The sequence below is a fragment of the Opisthocomus hoazin genome, chromosome 4, assembly GCF_030867145.1.
Source record: "Opisthocomus hoazin isolate bOpiHoa1 chromosome 4, bOpiHoa1.hap1, whole genome shotgun sequence".
In the NCBI taxonomy this organism is placed as follows: Eukaryota; Metazoa; Chordata; class Aves; order Opisthocomiformes; family Opisthocomidae; genus Opisthocomus; species Opisthocomus hoazin.
The window spans coordinates 28,182,964-28,204,835 of record NC_134417.1 but is presented as its reverse complement, the minus strand read 5'-3'; the positions used below and the strand labels follow the sequence as shown (position 1 = coordinate 28,204,835).

General features: G+C 48.5%; 2 protein-coding genes across 2 annotated transcripts in view; one reads left to right on the top strand and one right to left on the bottom strand.

Moving 5' to 3' along the window:
- Positions 1-794: 794 nt before the first annotated feature.
- Positions 795-11,352, bottom strand: SLC33A1 (solute carrier family 33 member 1). The gene is made up of 6 exons (XM_075418431.1): positions 10,532-11,352; positions 6,540-6,730; positions 5,701-5,885; positions 4,807-4,924; positions 3,254-3,469; positions 795-1,583 (listed from the first exon to the last, which is right to left on the bottom strand). Exons 1-6 carry the CDS (start codon positions 11,286-11,288, stop codon positions 1,416-1,418), a joined length of 1,635 nt encoding a protein of 544 aa, XP_075274546.1. The 5' UTR covers positions 11,289-11,352; the 3' UTR covers positions 795-1,415.
- A 168-nt stretch (positions 11,353-11,520) lies between these two features.
- Positions 11,521-21,872, top strand: part of GMPS (guanine monophosphate synthase) — a 29,901-nt gene continuing 19,549 nt past the window's right edge. The window contains exons 1-3 of the mRNA XM_075418430.1: positions 11,521-11,913; positions 16,713-16,894; positions 20,440-20,554. Of these exons, the coding sequence (XP_075274545.1) occupies positions 11,887-11,913; positions 16,713-16,894; positions 20,440-20,554 (324 nt within the window). The 5' untranslated portion in view covers positions 11,521-11,886. The remainder of the gene's footprint in view (positions 11,914-16,712; positions 16,895-20,439; positions 20,555-21,872) is intronic.

Here is a 21,872-nt window from a genome sequence, read left to right as displayed (position 1 = left end):
TACGTCCCCTCCGGTCGCTCAGAAGTTGGTACGGATTTACCCGTTTCCAGAAACACGCAGTAACGACAGCCCCCCAGCCCCCCCCTGGAGTTCGGACCCCCAAGCCGGGGCTGCACGCTTCCCTTACCAACAAGGTAAGAGACACAGAATGGAAACGAAAACCAGGTACCTTTCAAAGGTATTTTTAATAGTTGTCTGTTTCAGTAACGATGTACCATATACATCCAACAGTGTCCGCGTGCCCTCTCTCCGGGCGTACAGCGCGCTGGCTGTACAGCCCTAAGGCACTCAGGAGGGAAGTCATTCTTGATAAATGCAACGGGAATGTTTCCACTACACAGCCTCCGTAAGAAATGTCTGTGGCAGCTCTACCACAAGGTTTCGCGTGTTGGACTTGCGGGACAGCAAGCGGTAACCCAGCTCACGGGGAATTTGACAAGTTTGTCATCAAGTCACTTTCAAAGGCGCTGATCGTCTTTTCTTACCCCTCGCTGAGAACAGCCACATTTTTTCCACTGATTTTGAAACTGAATGTTTGAATTTTAGTGATGCAGAGGACCCGACGCTACCAATTCATTGCCTCGGAAGAGTGGCCGCCTCGAAGGCCGGTGTGCCCTCTCCTTCGGAAGCCTGCCTTTCGTGTGCGAGCTGCTACACCAGCCAGTCTGCAGCTTCAGGACTCGAGGCTCAGAGTATTGTGCATCACTCTTAAGTCCGACCTTACAGCAATTTTTCATCAAGAAAATGTAAATCAAAATGCTTTGAAACAGCGGAAATAAATTAAACAAATTACATTTGTTTATAAAAATATTTTCTTATAAATCTTTAAAGCTTATAAAAGCCAGAAAATACATTTAAAAGAATCTCTGAAACATTTCATCCTTGGAGGTGTGGTTACAGTTCAGAAAGTGAGAAGAAACAACGCCCACAGACATTCTACATTTCTCTTCCCACAAGGAATTCCATAGCACAACACACTTCACCTGCGAGCCAAAATGCCCCTGACACCCTTCCCCGGGTCAGCTCCCCGTGCCAGATCACTTCCGTTGGAAAACACAGCGCCGGAACGCCGCTGGCAGCGGTGCCGTTCAGACAGACACAGCACCACGAGCTCCTCCGCAGTCACCGCAAGGCGACGCGGGCGTTGATTACGCCGGCAGCCGCGGCTCTGAGGCCAGAGCTCGGAGGTACGTGTGTGGTACGCAGGTGCTGCTTTTTAGCAATTACTTTCTGAATTTACATTTTGGTATTGGGAGGCGAAGTGGTAGCACAGCCAAACATACCACTGCCTCGGCCACCCAGTTTTTCAGGGATGTGGCATTTAAAAATACCTATATTCCTGGTTATTGATTATGGGATATGTCTTTGTAATAAAACTAAAATGACCTTGCCAGTCCATCCAGTATTTAAATGCATCAATTGGTCCTCTTGCACTTCCAGGAAGACTGTCCTTCGTCCTGCAGCTTTTTAAATTTTGGCCCAAGCAGGAACCACCAGCCAAATCCCAGAACGACACAGATGACGGATTCCACGTAGTAACCGTCCAAGGCAGTGACACAGGAACCGCCAGCTTTTGTGCAGAGCTGGAAGAGACAAGCGGACGGTGGTGCATTGAGCATTCTCTGACAGATACAGAAACACAGACCTGTAGAAAGCAGGCATTAGACAGCCACCGCTGTTTACTTGCTCTCGGTTATGACTAAATATACTTCTTTACTCTTCCTTGTTTCTTATGGAGTCAGCAAGAGGCTTTCAAGCTCACTGTCAGCACGAAAAGTAACAAAACTGTTATAGAACGTTTGGGAAATGGAGCGCCTTGGCCCAAGGGGGTAACTCCAGAGAACAGAAACTGCCCAGGCTGGCTCAGGCAGGCCTGGAGGTGCAGTCACTGATCTTAATCCCATCAAGAAGGTGGGTTTTTTTTTTTTCCCTTGCCATCCAAACTGCTTCTTTAGAAATTCTACCCTTGCATCTCACCACACTGAATCTGCAAATGGACAGTACAAAACACGGTGTATTTCTGGGTAAAACATGCCCAGGATGTTTTTTAACTGCAGAACTGGAAGACAAAAATTCCAGCATTTAAAGGGTAAGTGCACAGCGCATGACGGTTTCTGCTATTGTTCAGCTTTCAGTACTGCCATAATCCCAAGATAAATCAGTCCTCTGAGTCGAGGTTCTGCCAGCGTTTTCATTATTCTGAGACACACCAAGATCAGACTAGGAGTAAGAAGGGAGCGGCGGTGGTGGTGGAACATTACCAGCTGGGAGGATGTGAAAAAAAAATCAGAGGAGTGAGGTGAAGGAGGAAGGACTCAAGTTCAGCAAAGGCACAGGGAAACTAATTAGTGGCACACCAACGAGAGACAGGCTGAAAAAGCACACACTGCAGAAGCAGTGTCCCCTCTGCAACTAGTAAGAACTGCAGCCCCAGCTCAACTAAGTTATGCTTGACTCCTAGTACACTTTTATTCAGAGAACCTCCACATCCCAGAGTCCTGACATTCAAGACTGAAATAAACCTCAGTCATGAGTACAGGAAAAAACCCCCCCCAAAACACTGCCACCCTTCCAAACAGCCACGTTACAATTTCTCATCAGCTCACGAGGAGGTGAAGGCGAAAACCTTGCTTTCCAGGCAGTTTTGCGTCCTGTTGTTTGACCTGCGTACAGTAGCACAGCACGTTCTTTGTTCTCTTCCCCAGGGCTCCCCAGAGCTGGGAAGGCAGCCAGCCACACCGCTTGATTTCACGTGGAAAGCGAAGATCAAAGACAGAGAGCAAAGTAACATCGCGGGAGAAGGTATCGAGCTGTCCAGATAGGCAGCCTCCAGAAAGACAGAAGGAACAAAAACCTACCACAAAACCTACGGGACCTGGGGGACAGGCAGCCTGCCAAGAACAGAGTGCTGAACTCTCAACTTAGCAAGGTTAACTCTCAAAAAACGTAACTACAGCCTCCTTACGCCGCAGAGAACGTGGCACCAATCTAGTGCTTCTAACACTGGCTTTTCATCCCAGCCCAGAAAGAAATGGACAACTACTCAGCAACTGAAAATCTTTGGTAGAGATGTTAGTTATTAAGATATAAACAGACTTTTATTTCATCAGACAGGAAAATCAGCTCCATTAGTGGGAAATTTTAAGCATAAGCTATGCACTATGAAGGTTTTCAAAGGTGAAAAAAAATACCGAGAGAAGCCATTTCATTGGGAACCAATTGCACAGAGACCTTCGCAGCCCCCAAAACTTACTTCTGCCGCAACTGTAGTTGCGCAGGTCTGTTCCTGGGCCCCGGCGCACTCCTTCACCGTGAGCGGGTCCACAAGCCAGAGCGCGACGGTGGAAGGCCAGTTCCCTCCCAGGTTCGACACGGTATTTAGGAGCGTCATGTAGGTTCCTCCGATCAGCGGGTCGCTGACTTTGGCGTTGAAAGCCATGACTGCAACGTACATACTATACAGCGTGATCTGTACAAGAGGTAAGAAAACCCACGGGAGGGTAAGGTCTCCCCAGTTACAGACGATGGCAACTAAAACCCTAACATAAAAACTGTTCTAGGAGATTACTTGAAGTTAGCAACATTGACTGAAAAATCATCCAAACAGGTTAAGGTTGCACAAGAGTGAAAATACTTCTGCAGTCTGTCTCTCCACTAACAGCAAGCAGTAGCCTTGCCGCTTGTCTCGGGTCACGCTGAAACAGACCCAGACTCACACGCACTGGAATGGCTCAGGTTATCAGACTGAAGTATGATAAGACCAGCTAAAATAGGATATAAACCCAACACTTCTGCATTTCAAATCCACTCTCAAGGCACTGCATACATTTTAGTTCTGATCCAAAGCCCAGTTTGCATCAGGTGTTTGTTTTCCACGCTTTGGATCTGCTCCATTATGATGTTCCTTCCAAATCCTTAATGGAGTTTTTCTAGGACCGGCATCATATAACTTTATGGATCTGTACAATAAGCACAACCACCAATCATCAAGCCTATGAAACTCCGTCAGAATGCTGGGATTTCTCCAACTCCACCATGCTTTTGAGCTTCTAGTTTAGAATCATAGAAAGTTTTGGGTCGGAAGGGACCCCTAGAGGTCATCCAGTCCAACCCCCCCGCAGCGAGCAGGGACACCGCTAACTAGATCAGGGTGCTCAGAGCCCTGTTCGACCTGGTCTTGAATGTTTCCAGGGATGGGGCCTCCACTACCTCTCTGGGCAAGCTGTTCCAGTGTTTCACTACCCTCACTGTAAAGAATTTCTTCCTTATATCCAGCCTAAACCTACCCTGTTTTAGTTTAAAACCATTACCCCTCGTCCTGTCACTGCTGTCTCTACTAAAAAGATTGTCCCCATCTTTCCTATAGGCTCCCTTTAAGTGCTCAAAGGCTGCAATCAGGTCTCCCCGCAGCCTTCTCTTCTCCAGGCTGAACAAGCCCAACTCTCTCAGCCTGTCCTCATAGGAGAGGTGCTCCAGCCCTCGGATCATTTTTGTAGCCCTCCTTTGGACTCGCTCCAGACTAAAGTTCGCAGACTTTAGGTAGAAGAAAGTCTGCGAAACAAAAGCAGACCCGATCAACTAAAAGTAACCCCACAGAAGATGTCCAGTGGAGCACATGGAAGAGGGAGAAATGACAGTGGCAGGAGTATTGACACTAGACACAGCCATACAGCACGACAGGCCAGGCTGAGGGGAATTCCAGGGTAACTACGGACAAAAGCAGGTAACGGCGCTTATAGTCCTCTCGCTGACTGATGTGAAGCACCCTCCTGCCCCCCTCCTCTTCCCACACACAGTGTCCATTACCTGATGTAAAGCATAACTCAACAGTACTACGACATAGTAGTAGACAGGAAATCCTCCTTCGTGTTTTACTTTTGGAGTCCACCACACCAAAAAAGCAAATTCCAGACCAAGCAGTAACCTGGAGGAGTCAGAAAGATAATTTGTAATTCAAGTCGTTCTCCTCATGTGTTTCCTTGACACAAACCAACCAAACATTCATACGTACAGAAGACATTAAAATAGTTTCTATCTAAATGGTTAGAACTATTTCTTAGATGGAATCAGATACTAAATATTTGACAAGCACTGCACTTGTAAACATTTTACACCTGAACAATTCTCTCTTCTTCCGTATAAGCATAACCCACTGCCAGATCTCCTACACTAGCTTTCTCCCCCGCCCCTTCACACAGAAATTTACTTCTTGCAGATTGTTTTTTGTTTTGTAGATTTTGTAATTTATGTTTTTTTTGTAGAACACATCACACAAGGTATCTAACCAAATTCAGCTGGAGCAAGACCTACTTTCTTTTTTTTTTTTTTGCGAAAACATACACAGTTGCATAAGAACACGTGAAAGTAATGGCTCCCTATTACAAACGCGTTAGATGACATCCTGAGTCACAGCATGAGGTAGCGTGCTGCACTCACTCGTTTTAGAATTCCACAAGCAAACTCCCATACAAAACACTTCACACAGAAACGAAACGTCTCCTTGCCCGTGTCAGCCTCATTCAGCTTCCTGTGCTCTCCGTTACCTCAGCAAGGCACAAGACACAGAGACTTCAACTCACTATGAGAATTGTGACACACTTTCTTGTATCTGGAAGTTTCAGAGTTATGCAAGAAATCCTATACTTGGCCTGAATACGCCAAACGCTACATTTCTGCCAAACGAGCTGTGTTAGTTTTTACCTAAAAGGCATAGCTTTGTAAAACGTGTTCAGCGGCTGGGGGCCGGCTGTGTATTTGCTGATAAGCAGAGGCAATATTATCTGTAAAGGAACCATCGGAACCGCCAGCAGAGCCAAGTGCTCTTTTGGGACTCCCTCTTCCACCAGTTTGAGTCCTGTGACAGCATCTGCTGCTGAAAATCCAACCTGCAATATAAGTTACACAAAATAAACTGGGGAAAGCAGTGGCAGTTTAGCTAGAAATTCCGTTTACTCAGTAAATTGAGAAACGTGATAGAGCACAATTCACTTTTGTGTCTCATTTCATTTCCAAATCCGTTCTGAAACGTTCCACGCCTGCACGCTGTTCTTGTCATCAGTGCCAAAACTACACCAAGACGATTAAACATCGCAATGATCTTCACGCCTGTGCCTGTATTGCTGTCGGTATCCGCGACGGCCAGCGAGCAGCCACGGAAACCTGGTTTGTACAGAGCTGCAGACTCTGGGAATAGCACTTAGGTTAAGAGAAACATTTTCTGTACTTTTAACTGCAGACTACCCAAACAGCCTGATTGTTTAAAAATGTTTAAAGCCGAATTACTTTAATACTGGACTGCAATCAAGCTTCTCTTTAATGCTTGTGTAAACACTCACAAAAGCTCAAACAAACGTTTTCTTTTGTACAACCTTACTTAGCACAATGACATAAGCAATTTTGTTTCAAATTTCACGTGAAAATTCAGAACTCTGATGACAACCGCTAGCAAAACTGAGAAACAAGTTACACCAGAGGGACTCGGCAACCTTTCAGACACTTGTATCATCAGCATCTAACAATTCATATAGGTATTTACTTACTTTTGCTGTGAGAATCAAGAGACAGAAAGTAAAAACTGCCGGCATCTTGATTATTGAGAATAGCAGCCTGTATGTGTCAGTGATGCCTTTTGTTTCTTCTTTTGTTGGTGTTAGTTCCTTGTTCTCCTTTTTCAAAAGGGCAACCAGTGTAGTGGTAATTAAAAAGACAGCTCCCCAGAAAAACAGGAAATCTGGAGGGGAAAATATTAAAATTTAAAAAAATAAAATCTTTCTAGCAGCCACCATCAACACTTCATCAACAATTCACCGTGTATCTAAAGCACAGTTATTTTGAAACAATATAAACCTAATAATGAAAAATTGAATAAAACCATCACTCGTTGACCCTCCTAAAGACAGGTACCAAAAGCAAACCACAAGCACACAGCTGCACACAGTAACTAACACAGCTCTGCCCTGCCCTCACTGTCACCCCGCATTCGCCCGAGAGCGCAGACGGAGGAGCAGCCGCCAACCGGGTCGCTTCCCTGGTGCTCTGCGCATGGATACCACAGTAAGCACGGCGGAGGAGAAACAGAAATGAAAATGTTGAAGGATTACACACACAATCACCTAAAGCTGAGCAAGGAGGAAAACACACATTTAATAGTTATTAGATTGGGAAAAAATTTCAGAGGAAGAAGTCGTTCAGAACTCTCCAGCTGATTCACTGTGCGGTCACATAACTATTCCGTGCCTCAGTTCTACGCTCCCTACACAGCACCTATCTACCACCTGAAGGAAACACAGGTTTATACTCAGGAGTATAAAGATGTCCTGACACAGGTTCTCACACAGCCACCAAGCAGAGTCACTCGAATACGTCTGCTTTAAGTGGCTATTATACTTGCTAACTCTCAAGTGCTCTATTTTAAGCAGATACAACATTTGCTAAATTGTGGATTTGAAAGCAGCTGCAGTGAAAACACATCAATATTTAATGGCAAGTACTTTTTGAGTCAGTGAATGGATTAATCTAAGAATCCTATCCTCTACCTTTACGAAAGAGGTAAGAAAACTCAGTAACATGCAGAGGTTGAGACAGAAGTAGCCTTTTATCTTCCTGGTTACAAGCAACTCCCGAAGCCTCATGGTAACTGAAAGCAAGTGGGAAGGGCTGGTGAAAGGGCAAAGACAGTGCAAAGGTTTAGGCAATTATTAGCTGCTTCTTACGCACAGGAAGAGAACAAGTACAACAAAGCATGGAAGAAAACACAGAAAGACTACTGTAGCTGTATCTTAGCATTGTCAGCGTAAAAGAAAAAAAAAAAAAAAAAGCATTTGTAACCATTCTCTGTTGCTTCCACATCAGTTACTTTTCCCTTTCCTAAAGGAGAGAAGATCTCATAACCGATGCTGTCAGATCGCTCTCTCCACTTTTTAAAAAAGGTACCCTGAGCATGTATTTTTGAGTAAAAGATGAGTTTTCAGAGAGTTGTGCTCATCGCCAGCTACTGTCTACCAGAGACGTACAGGAGCAGTACTTTAATAGTAGCACTCAGCATTGTCACTGCAGTGAGAGACCTGCAGTGCGAGGACAGGAACAGAAATAGCTTTCAGCATCACCGCATGAATACTGCTGACCACGTCAGCCCCGCAGCTCAACACAGGAACGGCCAGATTGGGGGGGAGGGGAAAGAAAAGCCATATAGTCCACTAACAGGCTACAGGCAAAAGAGCTTTAAAAATGTAGTTTACACGAGGAATTTCTACCATTAAGTTTCTGGTGCCACCAGCGCTGCCTGGCCCCATCCCAGTTTTGTCTCCACCTCTACGTTATTGCTAGCAAAATAAACCACTGTGTTGGGGCAAAGCAAACTTTTGAACCAGTTCAGGGACAGACCAGGCTGGGAAATAACCACCAAGGAGGTACAGGCCAGGGGGCCAGGTGTTTCAGCGCTACAGCTTTAAGTAATCCCAGAGCCACACACCTCTTCCCAGCAAAAAGGGTGCTCCAGTCACCGGCCCGGATGCCCGTGGGCTGCCTTGAGGAAGGGGCACCTTCTTCCTGCGCCCGCGCTTCACCTCTCCTCCCTCACGCTGGGCCAGGCAGACATGCGACTGCCCGGCGAACAACAAACGCTGCTGCTTCTCAGCAACTCGAGGCTGACTTGGGACCATGAAGTGCTAACTTGTTCCTTCCCTAGCGTCAGCACTCGGCCTACAACAAAAGTGGTCAGAGACCTGAACCGGCAGAAAACCGTTCACCTTTCCAAACCGTGAAGTTTTCTGCTGCTTCAGCTGCCTGAACCGGCTCACCACGAGCCCCGCTCCAACCAGCGCTGGGACCAGAGGGCTGCCCTCCTCATTTCAGTGCCGCTCTACAGCTGCTTCGGCAGAAACGTGGACGCAGCAAGCTGCAGCATACCGTCACATGAGCAAGGGAACAGAAGTTTCTTGCAGCCGGTTTTACCACCCAAAAAAACATACCCTGCAACTACAGTGTCAGTGTTACTTGCTCTTCTCGCTCCACCCAGGTTAGTACTCCAGGACAAGTTATACAGGTTGCGTTGGTGTTTTTTGGTTTAGGGATAGGGGGATAGTTTGTTTGGTTTTGTTTTTTTTTGAGACAGCACTCATGCAATAGTGACAAATCCATTTATACAAACAGTACTGAGAAACAACCAAGACAACAAAAGACCTGGACAGCGGAGGCAAGTATAGACAAACCAAGCTCTCTCAACTACACTGGTGACTTGCAAGTTGCATCAGCAGTAAAAGACGTCAGCCTGCCGCTGGAGCAAGAGGGAAGAGACACGCCAGCACGGGAGAACTACGCAGCAAGGGAAAACAAAGCAAAGGAATAAACCAGCAGGGGTACTTTGGGGACTACTCAGTGCTTGCTGACATATAGACCAGACATAGGGTTATCAAGAGGAAGGGAATGGGAAGACCAGCTGGCAACTGTGATAGCTGCAGAGACAAAATAAGCTCAGCAGTCTTGGAAACCGATATCCTGATTTATCAATAAGATAGGTGCAGGACAGCAAGCAAAAACTAACCTTTAAACACCAACTCAAGTCCGTTTTGGCACACCTTTTCTCTTACATGATACAGGCAGAGCAATCAACATAAGAGAGGGAAAAGAAACTAAAACCAGGAGCATTTACTCTTGCTTGCTGGCCATGGTCACTTTGCAGCTGCAACCAGAAGCAGTGAGTTTTTCCTGTTCTCCCATAAGCTGTGCTGGCTAAATTCAACCTTGCAACCAAAACATGCACTTTAAGCATCTACTAGGTAACATGCCTAACAACAGCCACCACATATAACCTTTCTGAAAAAACCCCACAAACAACCCCAAAACCACCAAACGGAAGACGCCCCTACACTAACAGCTGGTTACAGTTGGATTACCAGACTACATTTAATTCATTAAGGAGAAACCAAAATCCCCCTTAATTTACTAAAATAAGGCCTTTCTTCAGAAACTGGCCACATGGCTGACCCTGAGCACTTACCGTTTCTACTTCTGCAAACAATATCATCTTGGAAGAGGCAATTTTTTTTTTTTTTAATTTCCCCCTTCCTTCCTCCCAGAAGGAGACGTTCTTAAAAGGCCTCCTTAAAAAGAGGCAAAGCTTTTAGTTTGCTTGGGCTTTTTTGAAATATAATCTATTCCGAGATCATTAAACCAGGGGAAGAAAAAAAAAAGAAAAATTGTCTCCAAAGTGCTTAGCTCAGCCACGGTAACGACAAGGCAGGTTTCCCACACTCCGAAGCCCAGAGCAGCCTGGCAGTTCAGCCTGTGCAGCCGCGGACTCACAGAATCACAGAATGGTCGGGGTTGGAAGGGATCTCTGTGGGTCACCCAGTCCAACCCCCTGCCGAAGTAGGGTCAGCCTCTCCTCAGGCTCTGCTTTCTCATGGCCCGGGGAAAAACCAAACCTGCTCGGTTCACCACGCCAAGACACCGCTTGCTCCGAACCGAGCTTTGGCCCCAGGCTCGGGGAAGGATCGTCCCCGGCCCAGCACCGGCGGTACCCAGGCAGTACCTGAGAGGGTAACAATGCCCTGGGGCTGGGGCTGGAACCGCAGGTACTTGTTGCAGAAGGAGGCCGACTCGAGGGCCAGGAAGAGGACGTTGCCCAGGAAGTAGCCGGCCGTCTGCCCCACGGAGTTGCAGGTGGAGGCGTAGCCCACGTTCTCCCTGGACAGCATGGTGAGGGCCCAGCCGTCCACCGCGATATCCTGCGTCGCCGCCAGGAACTCAAAGAGGAAGAAACTGACGGTGAGGGCCACCACGTCGGGGCCGCGGCCCTCCCCGTCGCCCAGCAGCGCGTCCACCTGGGTGGACATGTAGATCATGAAGAGCCCCAGCACGTACTGCGTGGGCACCAGCCAGGACTTGCGGCGGCCGAAGCCCCGCAGGTAGACGGCGTCCACCAAGGGGGCCCACAGCAACTTCAGGCTGAAGGGCCAGAAGACGAAGCTGAAGAAGGCCTGGTCGGTGTAGCTGGCGCTCTTGCTCTGCAGGATGAGCGGCACGCTGCCCGCCAGCCCCAGCGGGATGCCCTGCAGCACGTACAGCACCAGCAGCAGCACGACGCTGCCCAGCTCCGCCCGGAACCCCCGCGCCCCCCGCCGCCCCGGCTCCGGCTCCGGCAGCAGCGCCTCGGCCTCGCCGCCCGGCAGCCCGTCCTCGCACAGCGTCGGGGCGGCCGGCGCCTCGCCCCTCACGTCCAGGCAGTGGTGCTGGCTTCCGGCCCGCCGCTGCCGCCCGCCCTCCTTGGCCGCGATGGCCGGCGACATCTTCCCGTCCTCGCCGCCGCCGGCTGCCCGCACTGCGGGCCCGGGCGCCGCCGCTGAGGGGACGCCGCGCGCCGCCAACTGCCGCCGCCCCGCCCCTTCCGGGCACGCGGCAGCCTCGCCGCAGGCGTGGCCGCGCCTCATTGGCGCGCCGCGGAGATACGTCACGCGTCCGCCCCGCGGCTGAGGCGGCCCCGCTCCCGTCCGCGATCCGGTCAGGGCGGCGGTAGCCGCGGGGCGGGCCAGCAGTGCCGTCACCCCCCGGCCGGGGCTGCTCGGGGCCCGGCAGCGGAGCTCTCCCCCCGCGCGGGGGGAATTAGCGCTTTCCGAAGCTCAGAGACGCGTTTCTGAGGTATTTCGGCAGCCGCTGACGCACAAAACCGCTTTTTTTTTGTTTCATTGGCGGTTCCCGCCCTCACGCTCACGGCCCGCACCGCCCCCCAGCCCCGGTTTCCGGACGAGGCCCCGCCCCTTCCGGCGGAGCGGGGCCGGCCCGCGGCGGCTCCTCCTCCTCCTCTTCCTCCCGCGGCGGCGGCGGCGCAGCCGGGCGGCGTTACCTCATCGCGGCGGCGGCTCCGCTTCCCCCCGCCCGCCCGCCCCCATGGCCCTCTGCAATGGAGACGCCAAGGTCAGTGACGCCGCCGGCCGCGTTGTGCCGCGGGAGCGTGGCGTGGCGGGGCCGGGCCTCCCCTCACCTCCCCTCACCTCACGGCGGGGGCCTGGGGCCTGCCCTCCGCCCTACCCCGGCGGAGAATTTAACCAATTTCGCGGGGTTCGGTGGGGTTTCGCGTGGGGTCGCGGCGTGGCCCGTCCCGGTCACCCCCATCGCCCCAGCTCCGGCCTGCGAGTGATTCGGCCTTCAGGAAAACAAAAAGGCCCCTTCCCTTTTCCAGCTTTTGGACTTCTCCTCCCCGACCGTCGCCGCCGTCTCCTTCCCTGGCCCCCGAGGACCCCTCGGGTCTGGGCAGGCCGCCGGAACCCGCAGGGTCTCCCACTGAGGGGTGACGGGGCTGGCGAGAGCGGGGTGGGCAGCGGGCCGCGTCCCCACAGCCCTTGGGAATCCGCCTGCGTTGGTTGGGTCAGCGGGCGAGGGGCTCCGGTAGCAGTCTCGGGCCTTGCCTGAGTTTGAAGGAGTTACTTTCCTGTTATACTTTGAAATAACACGAGTAAGTGTCCTTATACGTGATTAATTGCAGTGCCATGGGGAAACGATTAAAATCTGGTAAAACCTGTGGAGGCTCGAAAGTGCCGGACCAAGGCTCCTGGTTTAGGCTTGTCCTAAGTTATTGGTGTGGGTGAAGGCTGGGATGGAGGGGCCGCTGCTGTGGGCAGGCTCTGCCAGGTGCTTCCTCATGCTCCAGAATATGATCCTTCTGTGTGTTAAAGCACATTATAAATTGCTTTAATGAAAAATCCTACGGGCGTGTGGAATGCTGAAAAGCTCCCTGGTGCTGCAGAAGTGTTAGGAGCCTGCAAACTTGGTTTAAAGCGCTAGGTAGCTACACCAAGGAGTAAAATACGCGCTGTGCTTAGCTGGTAGCGCAAGCCTGATGGCAGGTGTCCTTCCACAGCTCATCATAGAACTGATAATCATTGTTTTGGATGCAAAAACCCTGACAGTGATGGAAGCTTTTTTCCCTCCCATGTTGCGAGGTGGTAGAGCTGGGGTGGTGGACCAGGCCGACCCTTGCTGCGGCACTGCCGTTGGCGTGGCGACGCGGTCCAGGTGGCACTTGGGGCCTCAGCTCTGGGTCTGGGGTCTGTGAGACAGCGGGCAAATGGCAGCCGGGCCATACAGCGCTGCCGTAGCGTAATTGCATTATCGGTTTTCTCAGTCGTGGAGAGCAGTAGGGATCCTTCACGTATGACGTGGTTTTCAGGGTGACTTGTGGTTTACATTAGCTGAATATAGACTTTTTTCCCCTCTTTTTTCTCTTGGCGTACACAAGTTCAGTTCTGGTTTGAGTCCCACTCGGGACATCGGAATGGTGCCTCTGCTCTGCCCCAGCGCTTCGGACAACCATCAAACCAGCTTCGACAGAAGCTCTCAAAAATAGGAAGCTCTCCAGATTTCTGTGAAAATAGACCAGGGGAAGACGAGGAACTCTGGTTATGCCCCTGCTGAGGGGGGAAAAGAGCTTTTGTTCTAAACTGGAGAGTCCCCACTAGGGAGAGGTGCTGGCTCCATAGACCCTGTCCCTGCGGGAGCTGGGCTGCCTGGTAGCATCTTCCCTTGGCATGCATACAGTCTGCAAACGCATGAGCTAAGCTGCCGTGCTGGCTGCACATTAACAGCATCTGTTCCTTCTTTGATTTTATTAAATGACTTTCCCTTGTTAAATTTGGGTTCAGAATCTCTAGCCTTGGAACTGTGCCTTTAGGTAAATAAAGCCAGATCCTGTCCTGACTGACCGCCTTTCTCCTTCCTCTTTTTCCATATGAGTTGGGGTGGTGTTTCTTACGGGCTCTCTTCAGAGCTGAACCGCCTTGCAGTTGTACTTCAGCTCACAAGTGAAGTACAAAAGCTCCTCTGGCACGGCCTGCGTGGTGATGGCTGCCCGTGTTACCTCCCGGGATGGGGCGTGGACGTGTGCTGGGGACGTGCTGCAAGGATGGCTACTGGAGAAAGGGACAGCGGGCAGCGCCCTTTGTAGTACTGGGAGAAAAGGGTTTCAGCCTGTGATTTACTCTAAGCCCACATCTAAGGGAGCAGTGAGTTATAAGGTCACTGGTTGACACTTTTCTTTCCCCCCCTCCCTGGTGAGGTGCATGTTACCTTGCTCATCTTACGCGTTCCCCGTTGGGACATCGGTGTTGCTCAGTGGGTGCAGTGGTTTTACTGGGTTTCAGCCCAAATACCCTTAGCGTCGTCTGAGGAAAGACCTTCTGAGCTGTGAATAAGGGCTGGTTTTGGAGATATTGGGAGGATATTAATGGAATCCCAGCGAAACTGGGGGAATGAGCTGTGACTTGAAGCCTAAAGCAGCCGTCTTCCAGGGCGACGTAACTGACTGAGAAGTGATTCTAGTGTTGATGCAGCTCTCTGAAAGCGTTCCTCCGATCGCTGTGCGAAGCGATGCTGTGCTTCACAGGGTGAAGGAGCAGGGGCGGCTCGGAGAAGGGGTTTGAGGGCTCGGAGCTGAGCGCTCGTGGCTGGGTCACGGCAGCACAGAGGCTCGTCCTGGTCATCCTTGTGAAGAAGGCGTTTGTGTCACTGGCCTGTTTTTGCTGAGGAGAACTAGGGAAGGTGCAGGTTCACCAGAGATGCAGATCTACTTATGCCACCTTCCACAACATTTCTCACACTACTCCGAGTTTAACTTGGAGCTCTTTTTGTTTTCAGGCATGTGTCTCCCCAGAGCTGTTGCTTGGGCCCAGCTAACTACACCTGACAGCTCAAAGCAGCTCAGTGCCTTCAGGGTAGGGCACTAGAAATGGGATTTATTTACTGGCTACAGATGTAAACGCTTGGCCATCGGTCCAGCTGAGCTGATGCCAGCAGTGGCTTGGGTTCAGTCTTTTTTAATGTAAAATGTAAAAGCTGCCTTCCCTGAGTTGGACTTTCCCTTCTTACTCCGGCTGTGGGTTCTTGGGGTGGTCTGCAGGTTGGGAAACAACTTCAGGTGCTAAACCAAGACAGCTGTGGAGCTCTGTCCCTGCATGGTACAAGCTACAGCACGTGCTCCGAAACAGTTAAAGACTTTTATTAAAAAACAGTGCTCCAAGGAGTAGTGTTTGCCACAAGATGGGATCGAGAAGGAATAAAGATGTTGGTCTTTCTCACAAGAACTGTGAATTTAGAAATTGCTAGGTGAAAATGCCCAGAGTTACTCTGAAAAAAGTGATTCCCTCCCTCCCACTGGGATGGACAACAGTTCTGGTGACCTCCTCCATCTGGCTGGGGAGCTTGAAGGGGCCTTTGCTGCTGGAGCCTGCTCTCCTCCAACATGTGCCCGTTTCGTTGTGTGACCCATGACTAAGTCATTGAGAGCTCCCTGTCAGGCACGCTCAGCTACCAGCCAAAGGAAAGACATTAAGTAACTGACTCTAGCCTGGATTTAGGCTTTTGAGGGATTTAGCACTGGATTTTTTTTTCTGCTTATGTCCTTTAATTTGGCTAAAACCTTCTCCAGCTGGTGTAAACTTTGGTAGTTTGCAGCGTGCTTGCCTTCCTTGACTAATTTGGAGGTGGTTGCCTGAGGTGTCTCCCCTCCCAGGTGACCTGGGCTTGGTGTGGGGGGATTTTCTGACCCCCGTGGAAATGCCATGGTGTGCCGCAGGCTGCCCCAGCTTCCTCCGGAGCCCAGACCGTGGCCCTGGGAGCCTCCTGCGGGCCCCGGGTCGATGGCTGCGTCGCCTGGTACACGCATGCAGAATGCCTCCAATGTGCTGTGATTAAAACTTGACATGGTCATGAGCCTCAAGCTGTGTTTTGGGGCAGCGTTCGCTGGAGTAAAACCCTTCCCAGGTTTTCCTTGATCAAATGACATTGGCAAGGAGATAGTGTAAGCTGTAAGTTAAGGGAAAAACACCCCCAAAGCAAGTGATTTATTTAAGCAGTGGATTTTTTTCTACATGGATTTCTTGGTGTCTTACAGTGCGGTTGTGTTCACATTCTTCCTTGAAGATCCTCCGATAAGGACACTTCCATGCAATAGCTGCCTCTTTTCACAGTTTCTTTTAAAAAAAGGAGAAACTTGTCCTTGTGTTTTCTAGCCCTTCAGAGTAGCTGAAGTTGGCCAACCAATTCGTAAGTGATGGGGTCAGAGAGAAGCGCTGCTTTGTTCCGATGTGCAATCTGCTTGAATGCCGCGTTCAAAAGTTGGGGGTTTTTTAAAATCATTTAGCAGAGACGTTTGTTCTCAATTTCTCCCTTTTATTCTCTCCGGGAGGTAAAGTCAAGTAAAAGTTCAGCGTATGAGGCAGTGTGATGGGAAAACCATTTTTCTTCTGGCTTTGCACTGTCCTGTTTTGCTTGAGAGAAAAGCACATGCTCTTAATTATCATCGGGTGTTCGGGGTTTGATGTGGAACTGTAAAATGGAAAAAGCTGGAGTGGTGAGCAGGGCAGATGACTCCTTATTTATGGAAAGCTCTGCCTTCGTTAGCTTATTAGCGTTTTTCTTCCCTAATTTGTACCCTGTTTGTTTTGGGGGGTGGGGATGTCGTGTTTGTGAGGCTGCTTGGGAGGGATGTGCTGTGTTGATGTGTAGCCCCTTTAGCTTGCCAGTGCCTCTACTGGTCCTTGTAAACCTGAGGATTTTTTTAATTTAGAAGTTTCTTGGCTGGTCTTCATCATTTGAATCACAAATTAACATACGGTCAACCGTAGGAAGCTTTGCAGACGTGAGTTATTTAAGAGATCTGGCTTAAAGTCTGCGGTCTGCAGTGTGTCACCACAAAGCACTGACGCGAGTGATGTCCGCAGCCGGAGAACGCCGGCGGAGAGCTGAAGGATGGGCAGCACCACTACGAGGGAGCCGTCGTCATACTGGATGCCGGCGCCCAGTACGGAAAGGTCATCGATCGTCGGGTGCGCGAGCTGTTCGTCCAGTCCGAGATCTTCCCTCTGGAGACGCCAGCCTTCGCCATCAGAGAGCAAGGGTTCCGGTAGGTCGCTTCCCGCGGCGCCGCGGTCTGCCGGCTCTCCCCTTCCGGTCTAGCAGTACCTCCAGGTGCTGGCAGCGGCGATCACTGGGGTTTTATGTCCCGTAGCTTTCACTGTGATGTTGTTAATGAGCGCACCTTCAGCTTACCCACAGAAACACCCGAGTTTTGCTGGGGAAGCATGTGCAGCAATAGACATCTTGCATTTTTGCTTCTTAATGCCTTAATGTCATTTTAATAATTTCCGTTTGTAAGTATAATTTAAGAGGTTGCATTTTAAATATGTGTGCAAATATTTGGATGGTCTGGCTGTTTTACCTGTTAAACTAGGGTAGCTATTAATCAAGAAAACAAGCTTTGTGAGTTTCTAAAATACAATTTTCTTGGTTTAATTAAAAAAAAAACCAAACAAAACAAAAAAAAAAAAAGAAAAAAACAACTAACTTGGATACTGAAGATATTGTGGTAAACCATGGCAAACTGTTTCTGGGAAGCAACTGAAAAAAATAACTGAAACTACCACTCGCTCTTTGCAGCAAAAAAAGGTCTCGCAATTATTTAGTACGCTGTACATTTCTTTTTGTTGTTTGGTTAGGCTTGCCAGGGTATGCCTCTCCCCTCTGCGGGGAAAATAAATACCCTGAAGTCTACAAATCATCAAAGACCTTACTTGTCACTTTGGTACAAAGCCAGAAATACGGTGCGTGTGTGCTTCTCCGTTGTGCCCCACAGCAGATAAGACAGCGCTTTGCTGCGGAATTGCATTTTCCTAATCGATGGTAATTAGTGAACCAGTAAACAGTATATTTTAGTAAGTCAGGTAGGAGCTTATTGATCTCTTCTGAAAACACAGAGAACAGAACACCCAGGAACTGCTGGCTCTGTCAGGTAGCTGTTGTGTGAAGAGTGTTTCTGAAAGAGAAATTCTGAAAAATACCTCCTCTTTTCAGACCTTGTTTGTAATTTTCCAAGAATCAAGTCTTTAAAGGATGGACATAATTAATTACTCATTTAAAAAGAATTCCTGCATCTCCTCTGTGTTGGATTTGAGGCATGGGGCACAGTACTAAAGACGTTTAGTCGCAGACCTGCGCTGTATTGCTGCAGGTTTGTAGTGGGAAGACCTTCCCCCTTGCTTTTCACAGCTGAAGGTTCTTCAGAGTCTCGCAATTATACCTGTTGGACTTGTCATTCCAGCTAATTGCTCTCTAAAATGTGGCAAAACCTCTGCATTCAGAAGGTCGCTGCTCAAGGCTACAATAGTGGTTTCAGGTTATCGGTTACCCGGATGTGTCCGCAGTCTCAGTCAGTCAGTTGCATCCAGGAAAGCTCAACAAATGCTGATGCCGGCCCTTGGGCGCCTTTGTTCAGTGACTGCTGTAAAAGTGAGTTTGTGGTTCTGTGCAGGATTTTGATAGATATTCCATGTGTCATGGGAATAGTCAGGTTTCCATGTTGCAGCTCATGCACGGAATGGGCCAGGGAGCTGCGCCTTGGTCTGCGCTAAGGCTTGAGACCAGCAGCAAGACTGAACGTTTTGCTAAATTGTATTTACATGTTATGTTTAAAAAGCCAGTTCCTCAATTTGCATTGTTTCAGAACAATCTCTAGTGACAAGGTTGATCTAAATTAGACGTAAACAGTGGTTTCCGCAAGGTCCTGGGCTGTGAAGGTGCTGCAGACTTGGGCTCTGCTGGCATGGGTCTGAGCTCTGGCGCGAGCCCTGAGGTTGGGCTATCAATGCATGCCTTTTGCTCTTGGTATTTTTACGTGGTTCCTGATGTGCCTTTAATCCGTTGCAAATAGGCTTTCCAAAGCTAAGTCAAGTGGTTTTGGAAGGTAAGGTTTATGGTAAATCAGAAAAAGGTATGTTCATACCAACGCAAGAAAGTGTGCAAGAAATTGCATGGCGTTGCAGTACAACTTTCAATATGTACGTCCCTTGCTATTTTTAATTTCTCCTGGACAGTTGAGAATATGCAGGTTCCTCTCTCACCCTCAGCTCATAAATTTTTTTAAATACTTGGGCACATTGGATTACGTTTCTGTATTCTGTGGGATTTTAATTGGTGTGGAAAAAAGCAGATTTTTAAGACTTTGCTTTTTGAATAGGACAGTGTATAACTATTTTGACTTCTCATGAGAATGTTTAATTTGTAGGTGTGTCTATTTCCTTTAATTAATACTAAATAGTGTTCTATACCTTAAGCAAATGCTTCTGTATGTGGAATTATTAGAAGCAGTCATACCACCAGGCATGGCGAGTTTTCAGGCTCTTTCTGGCAGTGTCTGAATTTGGGAAATTCATCGTGTCTCTGACTTGAATAGAAGTGCCCGTACATGTACAGCAGGTACTGGTTGTCGAGATTGGTCAGCATAAGACTACGCCTGTGTCAGCTGTTTGCTTATTCCAAAGCCTACCTGCAGATCCCATCGTATAAAGAATTAAGTGTTTGCCAACGGGCAAGCCGCTGTGCCTTGGCTCCAGCCCCCCGCCTTGTCCCACTCCCCTGCACTGCAGAGCCCGGGCTGGGCTGGTGGGCTGCGGGGCAGACCGGCCCGGCGTCGGTGGGAGCCCGCGGTTGAGAGGCGACATTCAGTACAGGGGCTGGTCACTACAGGATTATTTCTGCCAGGGGGACAGATGTTGTAAGCGCACTGCCCATTTCTGCCGCTTAAATATAGAAAAATTCTATTTTGTCAGTCTGTTTTGCTGCGACAAACACTCAATAATGCTAGAAGAAAGCTTTACTGGATGCATTCAGTCCTGTATGTGCAACTTGTCTCCCGTCCCATTTTGCATTTCTCACTCTTAATAACGGATTTGGTGTTCTCTGTGAAATAAACAGTACGTGAGTCCAAGGTCTGGTACGCCCGTGTGCAGCGCTGGGCTGGGGCCAGAAAGCATTGCTCAACTGGCTGGGGCTTCTGCAGCTCGCCATCTTGCAGATTGCCAGGGTTTGCAAAAGCTCTCTCTTCCCCTTTGAAAAGCTTTAATTTTCTGTTACAGCGTGAAGTATTAACTTCAAACCATAAATGCTTGTGTGTGTTGGACCTTTAATTCACACCCTGTGGCTAATGCCATCTCACTCTGTAATCAGGGTGGATTAGGGGACGTTTTCTCAGCAGCTCTAGAAATTTGGGAGGCTGTGCTTTGAAGGCAGGTCCCCTCCAGATGGCACAGACATCGTGACGTGTGTGCATCTTAATGCTAATACTCTGCTTTTGGTCCTAGCCATCTTGCTTCTCTCGTCGTTGGCACTTGGCTGTGAGGAATTTAAAATACAGTCACATTTGAAGACAGTTTATATTTGACTTTGTTTAAACTGATTAAATGTTTCTCTGGTAAGCTGCTGGTTTTGACAGCTGTAGCATAGCAAAGTTAAGCTACGTGTTCGGCTATCTGTATGAAAATTTATATTAGAATTTAGAGAGTTCTTAGGAGTATTATGAGACACTGTCAATGTTTAAAGCAAATAAAGAGATTTTAAAGTAAACGATGTATCTGAGTTAGTTGAGTTAATGTTTTCTTTATCTCCTGTCTGCAGAGCTATCATTATATCTGGAGGACCAAACTCCGTGTATGCAGAAGATGCACCATGGTTCGACCCAGCGATATTTACAATAGGAAAACCAGTTCTTGGAATCTGCTATGGCATGCAGGTGCTGTTGGGAGATATGTTTGTCTGCCGCTGTCTTCTGGGCCGCGTTTCTGATGCTAACTGAAGATGAACTTCTAAAGGACCTGCTTTTCAAATATAAGCAGTATGCCACATGTGCAAAAGATACTTTTTAGAGTGCTAATTGGTAAACTGAGCATACTGCATGTTCTTCTCTTGGCTCTGCCATGTCAAGAGCATGAATGGTTTGTCTTTGCATAGCTGCTGTGAATGGAGTTCCACACTGCCTTTTTTGCCACAATAAATATAACTGGGCAGTCATTAACTAATTCTGTCTGGTTGGTATTGGAAAATGTGCCCCTCACGTAAACAAGTGAAATACTTTGCCCTTTGATTTTCAGGCGTGGAATGTTCCTAGCATAGTTCTTAAGAGTGCTTAAACCTTTCCCCAACAAAACACTGATGTGCCTTAGGACTGAGCAGTGATCCTGCAGTGATCTAGTAGATCCAGGCTGAGTGAAAGACAAGCTTCCAAGGAGACAAGGAATGGATTGGATGCGTGGCTTCTGCTTGTGCATCTTGTTTTTTTCCCGGGTTAGTGATTTACTAGGCTTTCAGAGGTGCTGAATCATGGCTGGAAAAACTCCTTTAGAAAGGCCGGTAATTACGGATGCAATGTTGGCACTCCCTGTTCTAAAGGGAAACGTGTGTTATATTAAAATGTGCCTTAAAATGCCAAGCAAATTGAAAACCACATTAGCGAGCCTCGAGCAGGGTTGTTCCTGAAGGCTGACTTTACTGAAACGAATCAAGTGAGTGTATTAACGTGCTACTACTTCATTATAAAAGATTGAAATGAGTTAAGCACCGTAAGTGTAGTATCAAACTAGGTCTAAAATGAGGTCTTAAATCTCTGAGAATTGCAGTAGTTGGAAGGTGAAACTAAAAATGTTTTTTAAGTTACCAGTTATATTTGCAAGGGGAGGAAAAAAAAAATCTGTGAGACTTCTGAAATCTGAAATGCAGATATCCAACTCAAAATGACAAGGTGAGGTTTTAGATGTTAAAAACCCGGTTGAGAATTGTACTACTGTGATACAGCAAGGATTATGAAGTCACAAAAATAACTCTAGAGACTTAAGTTTTCGACTGGTTCTCCAGAGCTGAGGAGCTGGATTTTGAGAAGTTTAAGCCTATCGGAGGGCCCTTAACTAAAGGATGGATAAATGGGATTTTTGTTCAGCAGCTTAACTGGTTTTATGCTAACTGGCCTCAGATACTCAGCTGTTTTGCAGAGCAGCCATTTATAAGTGCAAGTATAGATACACACTATTGAATATGGGTTATTTTGCAAATCTCTA

Excerpts from the sequence above, each read along its gene's own strand:
- SLC33A1 (XM_075418431.1), bottom strand. The coding sequence starts at position 11,288 with ATGTCGCCGGCCATCGCGGCCAAGGAGGGCGGGCGGCAGCGGCGGGCC. Across the intron at positions 5,886-6,539 it reads TCTTGATTCTCACAGCAAAA|GTTGGATTTTCAGCAGCAGA; the intron begins GTAAGTAAATAC and ends CTTATATTGCAG. Across the intron at positions 1,584-3,253 it reads CAACTACAGTTGCGGCAGAA|CTCTGCACAAAAGCTGGCGG; the intron begins GTAAGTTTTGGG and ends TGTCTCTTCCAG.